This window comes from Fusarium oxysporum, chromosome 15, assembly GCF_000149955.1.
Source record: "Fusarium oxysporum f. sp. lycopersici 4287 chromosome 15, whole genome shotgun sequence".
Lineage (NCBI taxonomy): Eukaryota > Fungi > Ascomycota > Sordariomycetes > Hypocreales > Nectriaceae > Fusarium > Fusarium oxysporum.
Window position 1 is genome coordinate 283,521 of NC_031000.1, and position 20,121 is coordinate 303,641.

A 20,121-nucleotide genomic window follows, 5' to 3' on the forward strand; every position below is an offset into this window, starting at 1 on the left:
TCCAGTGTGACTCGTATCTATAGGCTACCTAAAACCATGCTTGAGCCACCGCAGTTTCCTTTATCGTATGTAGGATGAGTGCGATATCTTAGCAAATAGTGAACCTCAACTAACAAAATACTTCTCAACAACATTCAGTGGCTCAGATTTTTCAAAACTGGTTCATATTGCATTATAGTCACATCTCAATTTACATCCCCCCACTTGCGCTTACAAGTCATGGAGGTTGAGGATGATCCGATGGGATAAACGGCCGGCTATTATATACCCCTCAACAGAGCAATCTACAGTTTAAGCGCCCTTTGTTTCAATAGCCGAAACAGCAAACGGGCTTGCCGTAAAGGTACCGTTAGGATCAGCTTTACCCCTTGCTCTACCCAGTTTCTGGTACTTATCCGCATCCTCATAATAATATTCCCAAACCTCCTGCTTCCCCAAGTCCCAGTCACCATAAGAGCCCCAGAGCAAACGTCTGTCCTGCTTACTAAACGGGCTCGAGGGACCAGCCATAATAGAGTCATTCTTGGCCTGCCACTTTTCGGCATACTCTTTATACTTGTCACCCAGTTCATGAAAACAGTCCAGCGTCTGGACAACCGACGTGTCCCTCCAGCTGTAGGAAGTGCCGTTATCCTTGTTTAGATAGAAACGCGAATTGGCGCCTCCAAAGCATTGGATCTGCATTACAAGCTTGCAATGGGTGTAGACCTCGTACTCCTTATCCCCTGGGTTATTACCGAGCAACTGGTGCGGGTTATAGATCAAGTCGATGCGATCAATGACCGAGTCGACCCAACCGTCCTTTTCGAGAGACTTCGAGTTGGTAGAGTAGGTGCGCTTGACATAAGGGAGATCAAACTCTCGCTGCCTGGGGAGGATCCATCTTCCAGTCATCCGAGACATGTCCTCTTCGAACTCGTCGATGAGGAGAGTCTCATTTTCGAAAAAACCCTTGAGGGCCCGGAACTTGTTGAACCATTGATCAACACTCTCGTCATACTTATCCTCCTTGCTGGTAGGGCACCATTGCGCATAAACCACGATGGTGGCGGGGAAGCGACCATTGAGCCACTCAAGAAATACATCCGGAAGGGCGTTCTTGATCTTTTTTTGAATGTTTTCCCAAAGACTAGCATTATTCAATGTGGGAAATAGCATCGCGATGGGAAAGTCGGTGCTGATGCCATTAACAGTGAGGTCAAAGCCTCGAGGGACCTTGGCATTGTCGGCCATTTGTGCGACGGCGGTAAGCAGCTTTTTGAGGACTTTGGGGGAGTAGATCCAGACTCCTTTGATGCCGTGTGGTCCCTTGAATCCGTTTGGGCCGGCAAAGGTCCCCATGTAGCTCTTGGCCTGATACACCTCGACGGTATAGTGTGAGATGATGCCAAAATTACCTGGACTGCCCCCGAGTATGGCATAGAAAAGCTCGAAGTCGTTCTCTTTAGAGATGTCTCGAATGACACCGTCGTGACAGACCATCCGAATGGTTCTGATGTGGTCGCCAAAAAGGCCAAAGCCACGGCCAAGCTGGCCATAACCACCAGTTTGACCATGCCCACCCACACATACGTAAGCGCAATCTCCGTGGGGGACAAACAGTTGGTTGTGCTTGAGATATGTGTTGAGCTCTTTGAGTTGATTGCTGACGCCAACGTACACCAGGGCTCTATCTTGGTCAATGGGGCCATGGGGATTCAGAACCATCAAGTCCTTGTACGTGTTGCTAAGGTCCATCTGAATGTTCTTGCCACTGGTAGACGACGCACCACTGTACTGGTGACCGCCACTCTTAACAGCAATAGCGACTTTGTTCTCTCTGGCCCAAATTACAGCCTTGATGACGTCTTCGTCTCCTTTCGGCTGAACGATGAGATCTGGGTGCATATTGTGATCAACCTGGTAAGTTGAGGTTGCATATTGCTGGTTGAAGTAGGCGTAGTCCTGTTTCTCAGCTTGAGTGCCATCGCGGGAGTATTGCATCCCCTCAAAACCCGGAATTTGTACCATGATTGCTCTCTGAAAGACGCCAAATGCGCAATTGGCAGAAGTCTTGGTTGAAATGTTTAGTGGATAGGCTTAAGACGCGAATGACATCCAATTTCATACTTTTCAGGAGTGCTTAAAGACACGAGCTAGTGTCGAGGCGCTCAGTCTCCACGGTGATTCCGACTGATATCTGTAATCTCAAGTGTAACATTGATTTGGTGCACACTCCTCGAGCTTGAGACTTGTAGAAGAGTCAGCTTACAGCGCCACCGTTATCTCAGCCAGCCTCGTTGTCCCAATCTCCATCCAAGGTGAGCCGTGTCTGACGCTGTTGGGGATCATTAGACATATTTAGGGCAATGAACTATATTCCCGTATCTTATGCTTTTACTGCTACTGGTTTGCCATAGCATGAAGATGTCCAGTGTATTGAGGTATTGATACAGACGTACGTTACGAAGATAGAACCTGTTGAGGGCCTCGTTGCACCTCCAACAGTAGGACTACATCGAGTGCCAAGCTCCCTTCCTAATGTGACTGTAATGCACGTAAACTCTCAACACCATTAAGATTCAGAAGTGTGTAAAAGAAATTCAGCCAGCCCACCTTCAACCTCCACGTGAAGCCGAACCACAACAAGTCTTCTCGTGTTATGATGCCCCTTGTGTCAACACTTGCAGGGATAGACTTGAAGACTGCAAATTCAGTTGGACTACCTTTAAACTGCGAGCTCAAACTGCTATTAAGGTTTTAATAATTCAAACCATAGATTATGGCTGTTTAGCTGGGGGGTGGGGTGTACTGCCCTACAAGCAGATGTTACTGACATGTGATGGCCTGGGAGTGGGAAGTTCCACTCACTTTGGCTTACTAGCGACCGAAAAGAATGTCAGTTATAAGGTTTAAAACTTAGACTAGATATAAAATCTCTGCTTTATTAAATAGGGATAGAAGAGTATAGATTGCTACAAGTCTTAAACTAGTGCTGCATGCTATTCCATATTTCCATGGTTAAGTAGGCTAATTTTATAAGGCCTAGCTCATCCCATTTCCTTCCGCTGATACTTCGGCAGTGGATGTCGTTGAGACAGGGTTGAGGCTCTTTGTCAGGTGGAGACAAATTGGGCGACCCGGAGCGGACTGGACAAGGTCCTGGCTTAACTTGCCCCATGGTACAAGGGGGTGCTAAAAATGGCTTTTACCAGTATCTACGGAGTACAAAGGCGGGTATTAGTTCCAAAAGTGGCCTTTGTTTATTACGCAATATTTACAGAGGCTATGCGTCACCATCCACTACTACGGCCTTGTTGGCTGCCCACTCCATATGGCAATACATTAATATATTTGCATCGGTTGTCCTTTCTCCGCTGTCATACACTCTCCGCATGGAGGAGGGGGTCGGCGTTCGCACTGACCACTTCAATTTGACGTCGGCGCCCTTCTCGAGAAGCAACTGACTATGGATTTGTTGTTGGCAGAACATGTTGCCTGTAAGGCCGTGCTATTGGAATTATCCGCACTGATTCTCTTAATGTCACACTTTAACGCGGAATTTTGACTCTGTGTTAAAGCTCTTGATTTCTAACTTAATGATTGACTGAGGTTGGTCTGTTGTATCCTCCATTGGATAGGGTCGTATTCGTCAGCTGTAACGGGCGTGCCGCACGATCTGTTTCATCTACGTCTGATATTGTAGGTCACACAGCTTGTGTGTCAGAGCAGCCTTAGTGATACGATGTGACCCAGGCTGTTCAATTGGTCCGGGTCTTGCCATTTTAATACTGGTCTAGTCCGGTCTGGTCTTAGGTTATATAGGTATTAAGGAAGAAAAGAGGGGAGGGTGGTTGTGACCTATAGGTTATCAAGAGAGACTTAAAAGCCAGAGTTGGAGGGGAATGCAATTGAGGAAGGAAGACACGACGCGTGCACCGGCCTGAAGGGTGATAATTGAACGAGTTACGATGCATACTGTCCGCAGTAGGCCTGGCACAAAAGGTTAAGCGAGATGGGACCAATGAGTGTACAGGTAAGCATGTGAGAACTGCAAATAGCCTAGCCTCGTGGCTCTGAGTTCATTCGCTCATTCATTCGTATGTTCCTCCTCACGCTCAACGGCACGCTTGGCCTCTCTCCGCTGAATTATAAAGACATCAATCTCAAGCGAGTGCTTGACGCCGGCACACTTCACAGACACCAGGTATTGCGTACTGAAGGGCGAAGTGAAAGAGATACTATCCAATCTAGGATCACAAAGGGAGAGAAATACGCTCGACAAGCCATGAATCAGTCCATCTTTGGTTCACGACGGAGTACGCCTGGGCAGCAAGGATCGGTGCGCCGCGTATCAAGTAAAACTAGCTGTTGTACTAGTTTGGAAGCGTCAGAACCTCCAAACCTGTCTCACATTTCGGTGGTCTTGTCGAAGACGACCTTTTTGGCTAACGACGAGTCAGTATTGGCCAATTCTGCGCTAGGGGTTCAAGATAACTCACAAACAGGAAAAGGTCCCCACTTGCTCCCATTCTCAGCCAAGTACACCTTGAATGCATCATTTACTCTTTTGCTCTTCATCTCTCCGGCCTGACCTGGCGCTCGTCTAAGGTTACCCAGCCGAGCACACACGCGCAGCATGCTGGCACCGGCAACGGTCACAATCGGGCGACCGAGACATGCATGAGGGCCCCAGCCGTGGTGGATGTACAGATCATCTGGCCGGTCTAGCTTGATCTCGTATGGATCGGGAAACTTGGTAGCGTCCAGACCAGCGGTCACAAAATCAGTGAATATGGTGTCACCCTTCTTCACCGATACAACGCGAGGGCCGTCTCTCAAGTCAGCTTTGTCTGCAACGACGGTTCGGAGAAGCCCGAAGGCTGGAGTGGAGAGGCGGAAGCTGTCATCTGTAAGCAATGCTCTTACTGTATGGGGCAAGTGGAAATGAGACACATACCCTTCCAGGGCGTACTTCTTCAATTTCTCAAAGGCTTCCGGCTCGTCCGACATCGCAAGCTTCTGGATCGCAGGCCAATGAGAGTAGTACTTGTCAGACAAGTACAAGTCAATCATCTGAGCCCACTGGGATTCCAATTAGATCCACAAATATTCGCCATGGAAATCAGTTACTCACACCCTGTGCCTGGGTAGCACATGCTGCAGCAGCAGTGGGAATAATTGTCCACACAGCCTCATCGACGCCTTTTCCAGACTCGAGCAGTCTATCGATTAGTTCCACGCCATAGCTTCTTAGAACTCCGTCACTGGAGGCTATTCGAAGCATATGACGCAGGGAAGGGAAGCGTTGCGCTTTGATCCCCGCAACCGTGGTTTGCATCTTCTCGCCAAGACTTTTCGTCTCTGCTGCAGCTACAACGCGATTCTTGTATGACGCCGCAGTGTCCAAGTCGAGGAAGACGTAACCGAAGAGATTAGCGAGTACATCGCTCAGCGCCCTAGCTGTGTAGCTATCGGATCCTGCCCCATATTCCTGGAGAGGAATGCCAAAGAATTGCGAGGTAAAATGGGCGTGAGCAAGGTTTCCAATGCTTTAGACGTTATTAGCTCAACAACCGGGACGATTTCGACTCTCGCGCTTACTCTCTTACTATGTCCACCTGGTAAGATTCACCGACCTTGCGGCTATGCTGGCGAAACAGCTCGGCGGTGATGGACTCGTAAAAGTGTCTCACTTCCTCGAGGCCGCTCTCTGGACTGTAGAGGCACTGTTTGACAAAGCCTCTTTGTTCGGTATTCGTTGGGGTGTCTCCGCTGAGCATGTAGTCATGGTGGGTCAGTTGGAACGTGTGATTGCCCCCTGCTGAATTGTGAGCCTCAGCAGACAGGTTAGAATTACGTAGGGATATCTCACATGGCACATGAAAATGCTCCTGGTCACTGAGCACATCCACCACCCCCTGCCACGAAGTTATCGGAGTGGGTGGCCCAATGAATGAAGGCTTGTTGAAGTCAAAGTCCTGGGAGGTGCCGAGCTTCTTGAATACTTCAAAGTTTGCTTCAGGTGTAGTGAAAGGATATAGAGCGTAGACGCTATTTGCGCGGTACCACCCAGGGAAAGCCCGCATCAAGAGCTTGTACATCATTCCGCCACCAGCAACGTCAAAATCAGAACTAACCTCCGTATAACTGCTTCCATGTCAGAGTATTGTAGACAATAATTTTGAATCAGGCGCCTTACCCGAAGCTGGTTAGGTTTGATGGGCTGTAGTCAACGGTGTAAAACCTATCACCGCGGACGAGTGCGACAGCATCGGACATGATTGCAAAAGAGGTAGTGAATCCAGGACATAATCCAGAGCCCGGCTCCATGGGCTTCTTTGTCTCTTCAGCTAGAAGCCCTGGATAGAGTTCGACATTGTCTGGATGCCCATACATCGCCTCCACTATTATCTGGAGTTAGCGCCATCCCATCAACCGCAAATCATAATCTTACGCGCTTCGGCGATAGACGGATCCGAATTCATGTCCGCTAGGCAGAATCAGCATGGGTTACATCTCATATACGCATGGCTGCAGACTAACCAAAAGTCGTGTATGGCTTCAGCTTGAAGAATAGCCTAAATTCATTCAACGTTGCCAAACCCCATTGCCGTCCTTGCTGTATCCCGTAGACCTCTAAGGCCTTGAAGACATGGGGAATATTTCTAGCTCCAAATGCTCCTAATGAAGAGATATTTGTAAGCTTAACTACTCGGCACGAACCAAGCCCATTGCATGAATACTTGCCGGCAACATTCTCAGTTCCTGTCTGGAGAAGCCGAACCAGCTCGGCATCTGGAAATCTTCCATCTTCTAGCCGGGTAAGGCCACCAAAGGTCCACTTCTCCGGATCTCCCGGCAGACTCCAGCTCCATTTGCGGAGCCCTTGCAGGAATTCGTCGGTGGACATGGTGTCTTAAGGACGTATGCCGTTAGTGTTATGGCCAAGATTCTTGCGGAGCTGCAAATGTCTTACCAGGGTTGGCATTGGGACCGAATACTTCCTTGAAAAACCCATTCGCCCAGGCTTCGTCTTGCCTACTCACGGCGCTGTGCCACCTGTATATCATGTTAAATTCGACGCTTACCTGATTCCCGATTCCCCGAGGAGTTCCCTGCGAATCGAAGATTTCACTAAAATCGTCTCGAGGATCGAGTTTCCAGTCAGAAGCGATGGGATTTCGGTTGAGATTCAGAATAGTGCGGAGATAGTCTGACACGATGATATTCACATAGAGACCACATGTGACACTGCAGAGCAGCGAAATTAGCTGAATGTATCCCTTGATTGAGGGCAAGGAACCTACAGTCTTCCTGTCTGGAACAGATCGTTGTCGCGCTTCAGCTGCGCTTTATCGTAATCTGGATGGCCGTGCGTCACGCCTTCAGCGAAGCTAAAACGCCTGTCCTCATTGATGGTCGCCAATTCTCTGACTACGTAGTTATGGAAACGATTGAAGGCGATCATCAGAGCACAAACGCCAGGAGGTTGTGTTAGAAGTCTGTCCTCGGAAAAGACATCATTCTTCAGTCGCCCATCCTTGAAAGTCCTAACCTTGGCTTGCTCTTCCATGTTTTTACCGTAGAGAGGTGACAGGTCAAGGTATGATGAGTTCCTCAACTTGTTCATGTCTTTCTCATCGGTATGGAAGAGATATATAAGCATGTCAGTTTATCGCTTACACCCCACGAGGATTTCATATTTTTGCATACCATGAATTAAAACAGTTGCAAGATAGAAGAGACAGCTTGATACTTTGCTGGGATTCTCCTTTGCAGAGCCGTTTCGGGCCAAGAGACCTACGGCATGTAAGCCTGCGTCCGGGATTTAATATTACCTAAGGAAAAATGCTGACTGTCAAAGATAAGAGATGGATCAGGAAGGATAGAAGTCCGTTTGTGTTTCGGCACCACGCTTCGAGCGTAGTGACTTCCCGCCGCGCCGAGGTGAGGGTATAAAATGTTCTATGGAATTAGTGATGGAAGCTCCATATGTGTCAGAAGAACTTTGGATTAAGCCTTACGTTATTGGACCCGTCAGCGGCACGGTACCTGAACTCGTCACCTAGGTAGGAAAGGGGCGGATGCCGTAGGTTATCCCACAACCTCTTAATGAACGCCGCGTTGAGGTCATCCCTAGCCCTGGAACCGTTGGGTAGCGATGCAGCGAGTTGCATGATGTTTTCAACCTATGCCAACAGTCACTACTGTTTCGCTCAAGAACGCAACAAGCTAAGAGGACGTACCAGGTACTTGCGATCATCTACTATGCCACCGGCTAAGGCTGCCTCGGTCGCGCCATGAAGAATACGCAAGTCCGGCCCGATGCGGCCAGCCTGACTGAGGATGTCGCGACGAACTTCATTGAGAAGATCAGCCAAGTTCGTCTGTACATCTCGTGCGTTGCCCGCCTCGCTTTTGTTTGCGGCCATATCCTCGATGTTAGATGCTTTTGAGGTTGCTATTCAGACGGCAGAATATCGTAGTTGAAGCCTAAGTTGGGGCTTTGTGTCCCAGATGCGAAGGCTCAGGGAGATATAAAAACATAATTCAGAAGGTACAGATTCACATGATTTTCACATGCAAGCCCTTGAGTCCTTCTACCTGTGTCATAGTGCTGTCTAGGACCTGAGTGATTGAAGGCTGTCCCCGAGGCTTGCCACCTCGAGAGAGCCGGAAACAGTCCCGGTTAAGCACCATCGTTGGGACTTGAACTGGCGTCCGTGCGCAGCTTTTAGGAAACTCGGATTACACATTACCCTTGCATGGCTGAGCTGACAGTCCAAGCGTAGCAGCGGAGATATCAGTTGAGATCCAACCATCATAATAAAATCACGCCAGCTTACCAGACCTATTTCTATCTTACTCGCCAAATCTAATCTTACAGCAGAAGGAAATACCGTCAGAATTAGTCAATCCAACGGATTTTATGTCATCTATACGGTTTTGACCTAGCATGAACCTTACGGTTCTTGCCAAACTCACCAAAGTCAAATGTTAGATAAGGTTCGCCTACACAGACATGTGATTCAAATTTTCCAAAGAGTCAATGCAAGAGAATTCGGCACATGCCGAAGAGTAAGGATGTCGTATTCTTCGAGCTCCTACTGGCGAATGATGATCATCAGTGGCGGCTTGTGCATCACGACGACCGTGTTTAATGACTGCATCAAATAGAAATGGCTTGCATTGGTGTTTCTCTAGATTGACCCCTAGGGCTTTCCATTTCATGTCAAGCAAGATTTTTACCTGGCATGTGTAGGAAACCGTTCATCGTCATCGTGTGTCAACACCTTAACAACGATTTTCGGCAAACTCCATAAATGCCTGAGGCTGTATATCAGCTCCTTAAGTACTATTATCAGCAAATGTCAGTTATGCAGGCTTTAATACGTGAGGCTGCGCAACAGAACCTTAATCCCATATCGCTCTGAGTGCACAAGCCTCTATATCATCATCCTTTGCTAACAGGCTGGCTAGTGTAACGGACAATGCCGTGACATCGAAGCACTTACATCAAATGCTCCGGTGCCACGAGGTGAGGCCGTCGCGTTGCTGAAAGCCCGAATGGCGGCGTCGAGCGCAGTCTGGAGGCTCTATAGCTTCGATGCGGAACTTCGTTTCCCTATGAGAGCAAGTGCTCGGCTAAGACAGTATCCTCATCGATACCTCTGATTATGTGGCAGGAAGTGGGGATTCATCGTAGCGGATACTATGAATTTAAAGAACAAACATAAAAGAAAGAGGCGCTTAGCAGATCAACTCTGTGTGCTGGGTCAATCTGATCAAAGGCGAGCATCACTTCTCGGTCGCTGTCGACGCATTTCCCGCACATCCCAGGCTGCTGATGAGCTTATATCCTTCTAAGAAGAAAAACATATCAAGAACTGACATAATGAAATTTAGGCGCTCGGCAGATACACATAAATTGTCTTATCTGTTGGCATGGGAGGCATTGAGTGCGCAAGGTAACTTAGAGCTTAAAGTAATAGTACTAAATGACAATTAATAAAAGCAAAAAGAACATGACTGCAGCCAGTATAAAGCTCCCCCTAGAATGCTTGCCATCTAATTTTTTCTTCAGATCGATAAAGACTTTATCCCTAAGAGAGCAATTTCCTGGGCAATCCTGCCTACCCTATGCCTCAATCTATCCAGCTCTGATAATGTTGTCGCACCTTCCTTTGTCATCACACTTTCTTGGCATACGAGTGTTAAGAAAGTGGCCCTGTCTACACCTAAATCCTTAACAAGTGCACAACAAACATTCCAATCTGCGCTTCGCGCAGTCGCAAACTGCGGCGATGGCGTCGTCTACGACGATCCCGCCCGCTGCCTTGGATCCCTTCGATCTGGGGATCCACACTCCCATCAACCTGAACCGGGGAGCCCGTGCAGCCCTCTTACAGAACAGTCCGGTAGTCGTCAACGGCACTATTGGTGTTTCACCTGCTCCCGGCCGGATGGCTCAGACACCATCCTCACCACTCAACGCCGCCGCCACCACCACCACAGCTACGGAAGGAGCTGGGCGTGCCAGTCCCGTATCCACGTTTGAACAACAACCAATCTCTATCGTTGAATCAGCCAACGATCTCGCGCGAGAACACGCGGAAGAGTACAACACCAAGCTGATGGTGTTCCGGGCCTTCTGTACCAAGTTTGAAGAAGCGGCCCAGCAATTCGTCACCGGACCGCAACGACGCTTCGCTCAGCAATTTGCCAATAATTTCCTCGGTTTTTGGAAACGAGAGCTCTCCTGCTCCGGACCTGTGACCCCCAAGCCTACATACAGCAGCGTGGCCGCTGCCGCGCCTCCCACTGACCATGACCGTCTGACCTACAGACAACAACAACATAAAGGCCGACAAACAGATCCACCTCATCGCCAAGGGCAACAGACCATCGCCCCACCCCGACAAGACCTCCGCGTCTTTATCCGTCTAGAAGCCGGAGCTCCGGCCAGGGCCCACAGTAGCTATGCCATCCGGACTCTGATCCGGGAGAAGCTCGGCGCTGTCTCAGACAAGATCCGGCAGGTGTTCCAGGTCCGGTCCGGATGGGCCGTCCTGGCTGCCGACTTGGCAACACGCGACTTTCTGGTAGAAAAGCAGGCTGAGTGGGCCGCTGAACTGGGAGCTACAGCAGTAGAAACGAACAAGGAATGGTTCACCTATGTGGTCTCAGACGTTCCTACAAGACTGTCTGACTTTTACGGAAATGAGGTGGATAGTGACAGCGTTGTCAGCGACGAGATAGAAATCCAGACTGGGCTCAAGCCCATTGACGTACGTACCGGAAGACAATTCTCGGATAACCCCTTGACCAAGGCCCTACTTGTGTCCTTTCTGAAGCCCACAAAAAGATTCTGGTCTCTTTTCGGCAGTAGCGCAGCGAGACTTGTTGACAAAACCGACCGACCTAGACAATGTGAGAAGTGCTGGGGCCACCATTTTGCCCGCAACTGTCACAGACAGCCAGTTTGCCGATGCTGTGGTGAGACCGGCCACCTCGTAGACGATTGTATCGCACCAGAACAGTGCGTCAACTGCTTGGGCCCCCACCAAGCCAACTTCCGTAGGTGCCCAGCTCGGCCAAAGACAGTGCACGGCGTGCTCCGCCGACTGACTAAAGAGCAACGAAAACATGTCAGGGCCGTTGGTGCGGAGACATACCGACAACGACACCAAGAACCACAGTCGGGATCGCATCAGGAAGCCCAGCAGGGCATGGCTGAGCGACAAAACGAGGATGTCACATCACAAGAACGACCGAACGCTCGTGCTCCAAGCCCAGCTGTATCAGGAGCACCTTCGTGTATCATGGTAGCCACGACCCCTCATGCTGGCTATGAAGCAGAGGAAGAACCCGAACAGCCCAGACCAGGCTCACCGCGAAAGCGCCGAATAGTTCTCATTAATCGCTCGCATGGCCAGGAATAGATATTCTCAAACACGAAAGAACGGCAGGAAGCCGCTCAGGATCTTCCAGGCCAACGTCGGCAAGATCCCTCCGGCCCACGACTGCGCTCTGGCGCTGGCCGACTCGGAACAATATGACGTTGTGCTCTTGCAAGAGCCGTGGACGGCTCACACAGAGACCCGCACTTTAACGAAGACTCATCCTGCATACGACACATTTACGCCGGTCGACATGTGGAACAGCAACGACACTCGGCCTAGAGTGATGACATATGTCCGACGAGACCCAAGACTTCCTGCTGACCAGATTCGGCCTTTTCAGACTCGTGATATCCTTTTGCTCACAATCAACGAGCTGACGATCGTCAACTTCTATCGTCAGAACGACGAGAGGGACGCCCTAGACACGCTATTTCAATGGTCTGTCCCGGAACGTTGCCTCGTAGCTGGCGATTTCAATGCCAGACATCGTAGCTGGCAAACAGGCCAAACTACGAACCGGGGCCAAGAGATAGCAGGATGGGTGTCTGAGAATGACCTCAGCCTTCTCAACACTTTAGACATCCCAACAAACCCGTACGGCAACACAATCGATCTTGCCTTTACTAACCTACCACTTGCTGAAGCTATCGTCGAGGACCATCTCGCCACCAGCTCTGACCACTTCACGCTCAGCCTGACTTTCCCAGACGTCAGATCGACTCCGGTGCAGCCAGGCAAGATTCGAGTGACGACGGAAGACGAGCTTAAACGATTCGTCGAGATCGTAGAGCTTGGCGCTACAGGAATCCCCCTGACAGACTCGACCCCCGAGGAGCTGGACGAGCTTGCCTCTTCACTTGTGAGTCTACTAACATCAGCAGCAAAAGCGTCTGGGAGGCCTGCGCGGAAAGGCGGACGCCCGGCTCCCTGGTGGACAGAGGAGTGCGCCGACGCCGCGGCTGCTTTTCGAGCCATCAGAAGAAGCTACCCACTCGGCTTCAACCAGGACGTTCAGATCGCCAAAAGAGGCTTTCATCGTGTGGTCCGTCGGGCCAAGAGGCGCTATTGGCGTAACCTCATCGATGGCTTCTCCAGCAGTAGCGATGTTTTCAAAGCTGTCCGGTGGCTAAAGTCCCCAGGAGCCTTCCAGCCGCCACCTCTACAGGTCGATAACGTCGTGTACGAAAGCCAGATGGATAAAGCCAACGCACTCCGACAGGCCACGCTTGAACGAAGAACTGCGGAGGACGACATCGCAAACGCATGGACGCCAGTATTCCCACCTAGATCGATCCCATTCTCTCCCGAAATCTCTCTGGAGGAGGCGCAATATGCGACTTGTCACACAGGCAATACATCCCCAGGGTCAGACAACATCACAGTCAAACTTCTTGAAGCAGTATGGCATGCCATCGGTACACACGTCCGTCGTCTCTTCGAAAGATGCCTTACCATAGGCCATCATCCAAAACCATTCAAGGAGGCGGAGGTGGTCATGATCGCGAAACCGGGACGGAGAGACCTTACCGAACCACGAGCATGGCGACCCATCTCACTGCTCTCCTGTCTTGGTAAGGGACTAGAATGACTGATCGCGCGCCGCCTAGCCTGGGCAGCCGTTCACTACAGCGTCCTTCATCCGCAGCAAGCTGGGGCGCTCCCCAAGAGGTCGGCAACAGACTTGGTAACTGCTCTGGTCCATGATATTGAAGAAGCGTTTGCACGCAAGAAGGTGGCGACTCTAGTCACAATGGACATCCAAGGTGCTTTCGACACCGTCATGCGCAACAGGCTCGTCCTGCGTCTTCGTGAGCAAGGCTGGCCTAATCATCTGGCTCGCTGGGCCGGCTCCTTCATGGGCGGCCGGTCGGCGCGTGTCAGGTACCAAGACACAGTCACGCCCTCTTCTCCCCTTCAGTGCGGCCTCCCTCAGGGGTCGCCGGTATCGCCAATCCTCTTTCTGCTCTACACTGAGCCAATCTATCGATTAGGGAACCCTCAGGGTCGCTTCGGCTATGCAGACGACACGGCCATCCTGTCCATAGGCGACACAGTAGACGAGACTTCTGCCATGGCATCTAGTTCCATCGCCGAGATGGTGCGATGGGGCGCAGAGAATGGCGTGTCCTTCGACACGAAGAAGACCGAAGTTATGCACTTCTCCCGCAGCAAACTCAGGACTGCGCCGGCAGTACGCCACGGCGATGTCGAGAAACACCCTGAACCAGCTCTACGCTGGCTTGGTATTTGGTTGGATAGCAGACTATCTTTTCGACTTCATGTCGAAAAGTGGGCGGCCAAAGCAAAGGCAGTGGCTTATCATTTGCGGGGGCTCACCAACACGGTACACGGCCCTCTACCGAGCGCCGTGCGAGGCGCCGTCAGAGCATGTGCCGAGCCAGTGCTGCTCCACGGCTCAGAGGCGTGGTACCCGGGCAAGACGAGGCCGCGGTGGACCCATCCTACGAAAGATCTACCATCGAGTAACCAGCATCTCGTGCAAATAATGACAAAGGCCATGAAACAGGCTATGAAGGCCATTCTTCCCGTCTGGAAGACGACACCCATCACCGTCCTCCACAGAGAAAGCGGGATACCACCAGTCGATCAAGTGCTCGACGCGAGGCGACTTAGGTTCTCCGCACGACTCAAATCGCTGGATGAGGCTCATCCTCTGGCGATCCGAACGCGCCCGCCCCGACAACCTACTTACCACGACCTCATCAAACGAAAATATCAAATACAGGCAGATAGCAGCTTCAGGATACGCCTTCGACGTACAGACGAACTCCTTGCACCCTGTACGCGGCCGAAGCTCGCCCAGCGACGCTTCCATCAAGAACAGATGCCTCCGCTGCAGACAGCGTCTAAAGAGAAATCGGCCGCCGCCTTTTCCCGCTGGGTCGAGAAGCTCGACCCGCTCACCTTGGTGGTGTACTCGGATGGCTCTCTGTCCTCAGAAGGGGCTGCCAGCTACGGCTTCACCATTCATCAGAACAATACCCCCATTTTTGACGGATCGGGTCGCCTTGGACCCGCCGAGGTTTTCGATGCTGAAGCTACCGGGGCGTTAGAGGGCCTGAAGGCTGCTCTAAACCTGCGAGCATTAGCAACACAGAACATTTACATATGCCTAGATAACCTCGCGGCCGCCGCGTGCTTACGAGGCACACCCTCTGACTCCTCTCAAGACGTCTTTCTCGACTTCCAGGCCTTGGGAGCGTCACATGGCACCATCCAGGTCCGTTGGGTACCAGGACACTCCGACATCCTTGGCAACGAACAGGCCGACAAGCTGGCAAAAGCAGCATCATCACTCCCCGAACCCGAAGGCGCTCAGCCCACGCTGGCTTATCTGCGAAGGATCGCAAAACAAAAACCGAGAGAAGCATTCGAGGCGTGGTGGTCTGCCTCCGCTCCTGAGCAGTACAAGAGACTCAATCTCAAGGCGACCACAGGCTGTCCGCCGGAGCTCTCGCTCCCGCGCGCAGCCTTGCACCATCTGCTAGCAGCGAGGTCCCTCCACGGGGACTTCGCCGCATACCACGAAAGACTCGACCATGTCGACGCACGCCTGGTCTGCTCATGTGGCCGACGCAAAGCACCGGATCACATCTTCTACTGCAGAAAGGTACCGCCTCGTCATCGGATGAGGCTGGCCCCCTCACCAAATGCAGCAGTCGATCTAGCACGAGGAAAAGACTTCACCAAATTCATCGACCTGTCCAAGGCCAGCGCGTTCTTTGGAAAGATCTGCCCTCGTTACTAGGCGAACACGACTCGAGAAGCACTCGCGTCTCTCTTTCTCTCTCTCCCTTTATTTTCAACACGTTTCTTTTGTCACCTTTCCTCTTTCTTATATGCTCGCGGCTAAATGGAAGGCGCTGACACGCCCTCCATCCGACTGCGATTACTCGGAGGCAGCCCCGCGACAACCGCGTCCAGAGGCTCACGATCGCCTAAAAACAGGCTTACCTTGCGGCTGTCATTCATCAGCCGCGCTTGATCATCCCGCTGAGGGTAGCAAGCTTGATAAGATGCGCCATTTGTGCTGTTGATATGCTGGATAGAGCGCAGTTTGTTGACGCGTTCGCAGAAATTGGACTCTGAGGGGAAGACTAATTTCGCGTAGCGGATGACTAATCCTCGTTAGGGCCAAATATCTCTGTAATTAGCGTATAGATAGACTGTAATTCCTCTAGCTCAGCACGTCCTGTGCCCCAGTAGGGGACTTTTGGGGCCTACGGCCCCCCGGACGAAAAATATACATACATACATACATACATATTCTATCTCTTCTACTTATTCAAACTCCCCTAGTAAGAGAGCAGCTACTCGGTTTGCATTAACACATTGGCTACCGCCTAAAGAGGCACTTTTCCCCAGCCACGGCATATACTCGTGACACGTCTTAAATGTAGGTACTTCCGACTCCATTGCGAGGCCGATAGCTTCGCCGTGGCAGCAATGATTTCGATTGATCTATTACGGAATAGCTCAGCCCAGCGCGTGTGCTGTAGCCATGGGGTCGTCTCGCTTCTGCCAGTGGCCGCAGTATAGTCAGTCTGAGTGCTTTCGAATGGCCTCTTCATGGTGTGATCGATCCGATGTCGTGATTGCTATCTCCAAAGAGATGATGGCAACGAAGGTTTTCAATTCGTTAGGTTCCTACGTCTCCGCAGGTCAGCAGCCAGGGTACACGACGTACGCGCGTCGCCGCGTATAGGATATTGGTATAGCTTGAAGTTGAAACTCTCGGATGAGAAGAAAAAGCAAAGCCCACCAATAAAATGACGAGATCACCACTTTGGCTTACATTTTTGCTGGGGGTCTGTTATTCACAGTCCTCTTTCAGGTGAAAGTGGGATGCGGGGTAAGGACAGGGATGACTAGCCAATAGTGTTGCAAAGATTCCACTTTCAATGAAAGTGGGAAGTTCGATAATGATGTAGTATGATTTATCCCCTGTAGCACTTTACGCGAAAGGACGCGTCGCGCTCTGGCTAAACTCCTGTTCCGATCAGCACTAATGTCAAATCAACTCTGCACCCCGGCAATAATCAACCCTGCTAGGTTTAAAGTGGGTCAATAAAATCAACTCTGCCAGAGTTGATTTGGGACTGTAGTACTAGGGCTTTCTTTTCGTTGCGTGTAAGCCATGCCCCGGCCCAGCATCGCGAGTCGGGGTTAGCTTATCTCCGCGGCCGATACCATGCTTGACTCGCACGTTCTTTCTCCGGATGAGGTCACAAATACGTTTCATCGGTTCAAGCTAATCCTGTACCTGGCTTTCGTGAATTATCCGAGCTACAATGGTACGTCTGGCGAAGCGGCCAGTCGATCATCTTCATGTAGCGTCAGGGCTAGCTCCACATTCAACCGCGCGGCAATGACGTCTTGTTTGGAACGGCTGGATGCACCCCTGGATAGGCTATCATTAAAACCTAAACCTTAATTCCCACTCAGCCTGAAAGCGACGTTGTGAGCCTTAGTGTTGGTGGGTCATGGGGTGTAGCACTTTTTAGGCCACAGGGAGATAGCCGGCTTTCTCAAGGATCACTATCGTATGCCGGCATTCTGTACCGAGAGCCTTGACCTTAGGACAAGCTTTCGCTTTATACTGACTGTGTCAGACATAGACCGACCATTGCGTCTGCCGGACAGTGGTTGAGGACATAGGCAGCCCAGCGAGATATATATCAAAAGATTAGGGACTCTACTAAGTTACACTAGGGATAGCAAGAGCTAAATGGAAGTTTAGCAGGATTTTGAGGCCGCAAACACGTGTCAGGCCATTGGCGGCCATATTTTCAAACCTGAAGCATCAAGAATGGAAACTACATGAATCCATGCTCGGTCTACAACGGCTGACTACAGCTGGGCTATGATGCAGGGTATTGCGCGAATCACCAATTCTGAGGTCTGCCTATTCTGGCAACGGCAAATATCACGCCCAGGTAGAGGTACAGGATATCGCGCGTAGGAACTCGCTGCATTTCGGCCATTTAAGATAAACTACACCAAAAAAGCCGGTACACTAAGGTATCGAGCTCTATTCAACGTTGGGTTCAATGGTAAACGCCCCAGCTTCTATGCTAAAGTCTCCTTGTAGAGAGACATTCAATTATCCTGAGGAACATTGAAGCAGTGAATCCGTCCCTAGTTGTGGCTAAGAAACTCCTCCTCGGCGGCCTCCGCTCCGTCGAATAGGTGCGCGTATGCAACTATGTTTGTCCTAGTCCAGGGCAGCTGCGATGTCAGATATCTTTCCGAACCAAGTCCCGACCGAGCTCCTCCCGAATGTAAACCTCATTATATGGCTGCAGAAAAACATCTTGCTGAAACGGCTTCAATAATTCAATGAGACTCTCGTCTCGGCCATTAGTCAAGTATACAATGCGCCAGGTATTAAGTGGATTCTCTTCAGTGCCAGCCACAGCATGCTCAACATTGAAAATCGACTGCTTTTCCCCACTTTTGACCTTCGTACCATCAGGAAGCGTCACTTCTGGGGTTCCCAGAAAGAAAGCGGCCTGATTGACATGGTCAAGACAGACGCGCTCAATGACGGTATCGTATTCTTCTGGGTTTTTCCAGGTCCTTTGGGCGGTGATGCGGGTGAAGTACTCATAAGGCCCCTCTTTGCGGTGATCAAAGGTATGGAGGCTTCCTTGACGCACATACTGATAGATGTACTTGTCTGGGCGATGAGCCTTTTTGACTTCCATGTCCCAGACTTGGGTTTTGGTGTAGGTAAAGGGCTCATCAACCATGTAGTATTTTTCGACGGTTGCATTGACATCAGAGTCTGGGGTGGTGATTGCCGTGTTCTTAGGGTCCCCCCAAGTGGTTTCAAAGTCTTTCAAATAGCTCATGATTGCGAGAGGAAATATAAATGTAGTAATTGGAAGGTTCAGTGTGAAGTAGGTCGCTGAAGGTGAAGTTCATCTTAGCCAGTGATTCTGTCAATCAATATATACTTGGTCATTTTCGAGCTTACACATTGATTAGAAATACGGCTTCCAATAACACGATCGCGTTCCGGCGTGTCCGAGTTCGGATACAGGGCCTTGTAATATTGCCAGTATCCGTTTCATCAGGTTTTCACTACTAACTTACGGAAAAGCGGCTGTGAGTATGGGTATAGGGGCGGTTTGTAAGCAGTGGTCAGTCTTGTGAAGTGCCATCAAGGCTAAAAGGCTTGTTTAAAGTTTGCAGGCTCCCTTTAACCCTGCAAACCTCCCCTGTGTAAGCGGCAGTTTATTATGCGTAGCGGGTTTAATGACCACTATGCGGTTTAGAGTTTTTCGTCGGTTAGCCCGGTTTTCGCTATTTTCCAGCTATTCACGGACTTTCCCTGTAACGCAAAATTGTGGATAAATTACTATTTTCGAGAGCAATCGTGGAAGCCCTGTAATAGGCATAGAAACAGATCCATATGGGCCCCATAGGGACACGCATAGGCGCGCCTCCACACCTAAACGCATAGGCATGCGGATTATATCAGCCCTTAATTTGGCCCAAACTCCACTGTTATAGGTTTTAGGGGCTTTACCTATTGCTGTTTTTACTAGCCATAATTATAGTCCTTAAGTGCAGGCTTTATTATAGCATAAATGACATTTTCTAATGATATACTTCTATTAAAAGATATATATAACTTATAAAAGGCTTTACTTACTGCTATTAATAAGTAGGCAGTACTAAGAGGATATGCATTTATAACTAAAAGATTTTTATAGTTAACTAGCAGTAAGTAGATTATTACCTATTTTAAAGGTGATGAGAACAACAACAAAAGAAGACGGTATGAGATACCTCTTAATTGCAACTTAATTTCCTCCAGTAATTAGACTCCAATTGAGATAAGAAATACACTAATAGATAGAGAATTAAATAATCGTTTTAATGATATTAAGCATAGGCAAAAAGAGTGTAAAATTAAGTATAAAAAAAATATAAAGAAACTAAGGTCTTAAGGGGATTCCATTGCTTTATGTCTGTCTTTATCGATAGCCACATAACCCCACCAACGAGGCTAGACCTCTTATCCCGGAATGCTTGCCACAACTGTTATACTATATATGCAATTAATAGTATTATATAATACACTTATAACATAATCTAAATCTAACTGAATTTAAATACATTGGATCCCTCTGAACTGGAAACCTAACTATGTTGGTTAATCTGCTTTTAATATATTATGGCTTGGATTGGTAACCCTTACCGCAAA

The 20,121-nt window shown here is 49.8% G+C and overlaps 4 protein-coding genes across 4 annotated transcripts; all 4 read right to left on the bottom strand.

Moving 5' to 3' along the window:
- Positions 1-291: 291 nt before the first annotated feature.
- On the bottom strand, positions 292-2,010 carry FOXG_16698 (uncharacterized protein; the record flags this gene model as incomplete). The annotated part of the gene is made up of 1 exon (XM_018396718.1): positions 292-2,010. One exon carries the CDS (start codon positions 2,008-2,010, stop codon positions 292-294), a length of 1,719 nt encoding a protein of 572 aa, XP_018257458.1.
- A 256-nt stretch (positions 2,011-2,266) lies between these two features.
- FOXG_16699 (uncharacterized protein) lies at positions 2,267-3,472 on the bottom strand (the record flags this gene model as incomplete). Its single annotated transcript, XM_018396719.1, has 5 exons — positions 2,267-2,317; positions 2,442-2,492; positions 2,596-2,728; positions 2,851-2,859; positions 3,366-3,472. The coding sequence occupies 5 exons, from the start codon at positions 3,470-3,472 to the stop codon at positions 2,267-2,269; spliced, it is 351 nt and encodes a 116-aa protein (XP_018257459.1).
- Positions 3,473-4,389: 917 nt separating this feature from the next.
- Positions 4,390-8,414, bottom strand: FOXG_22558 (uncharacterized protein; the record flags this gene model as incomplete). Its single annotated transcript, XM_018402973.1, has 13 exons — positions 4,390-4,427; positions 4,482-4,882; positions 4,940-5,064; positions 5,117-5,531; positions 5,584-6,129; positions 6,182-6,386; positions 6,437-6,472; positions 6,526-6,663; positions 6,706-6,897; positions 6,959-7,233; positions 7,290-7,603; positions 8,007-8,171; positions 8,229-8,414. 13 exons carry the CDS (start codon positions 8,412-8,414, stop codon positions 4,390-4,392), a joined length of 3,036 nt encoding a protein of 1,011 aa, XP_018257460.1.
- Positions 8,415-18,142: 9,728 nt separating this feature from the next.
- FOXG_16702 (uncharacterized protein) lies at positions 18,143-18,760 on the bottom strand (the record flags this gene model as incomplete). Its single annotated transcript, XM_018396720.1, has 1 exon — positions 18,143-18,760. The coding sequence occupies one exon, from the start codon at positions 18,758-18,760 to the stop codon at positions 18,143-18,145; it is 618 nt and encodes a 205-aa protein (XP_018257461.1).
- Positions 18,761-20,121: the final 1,361 nt, after the last annotated feature.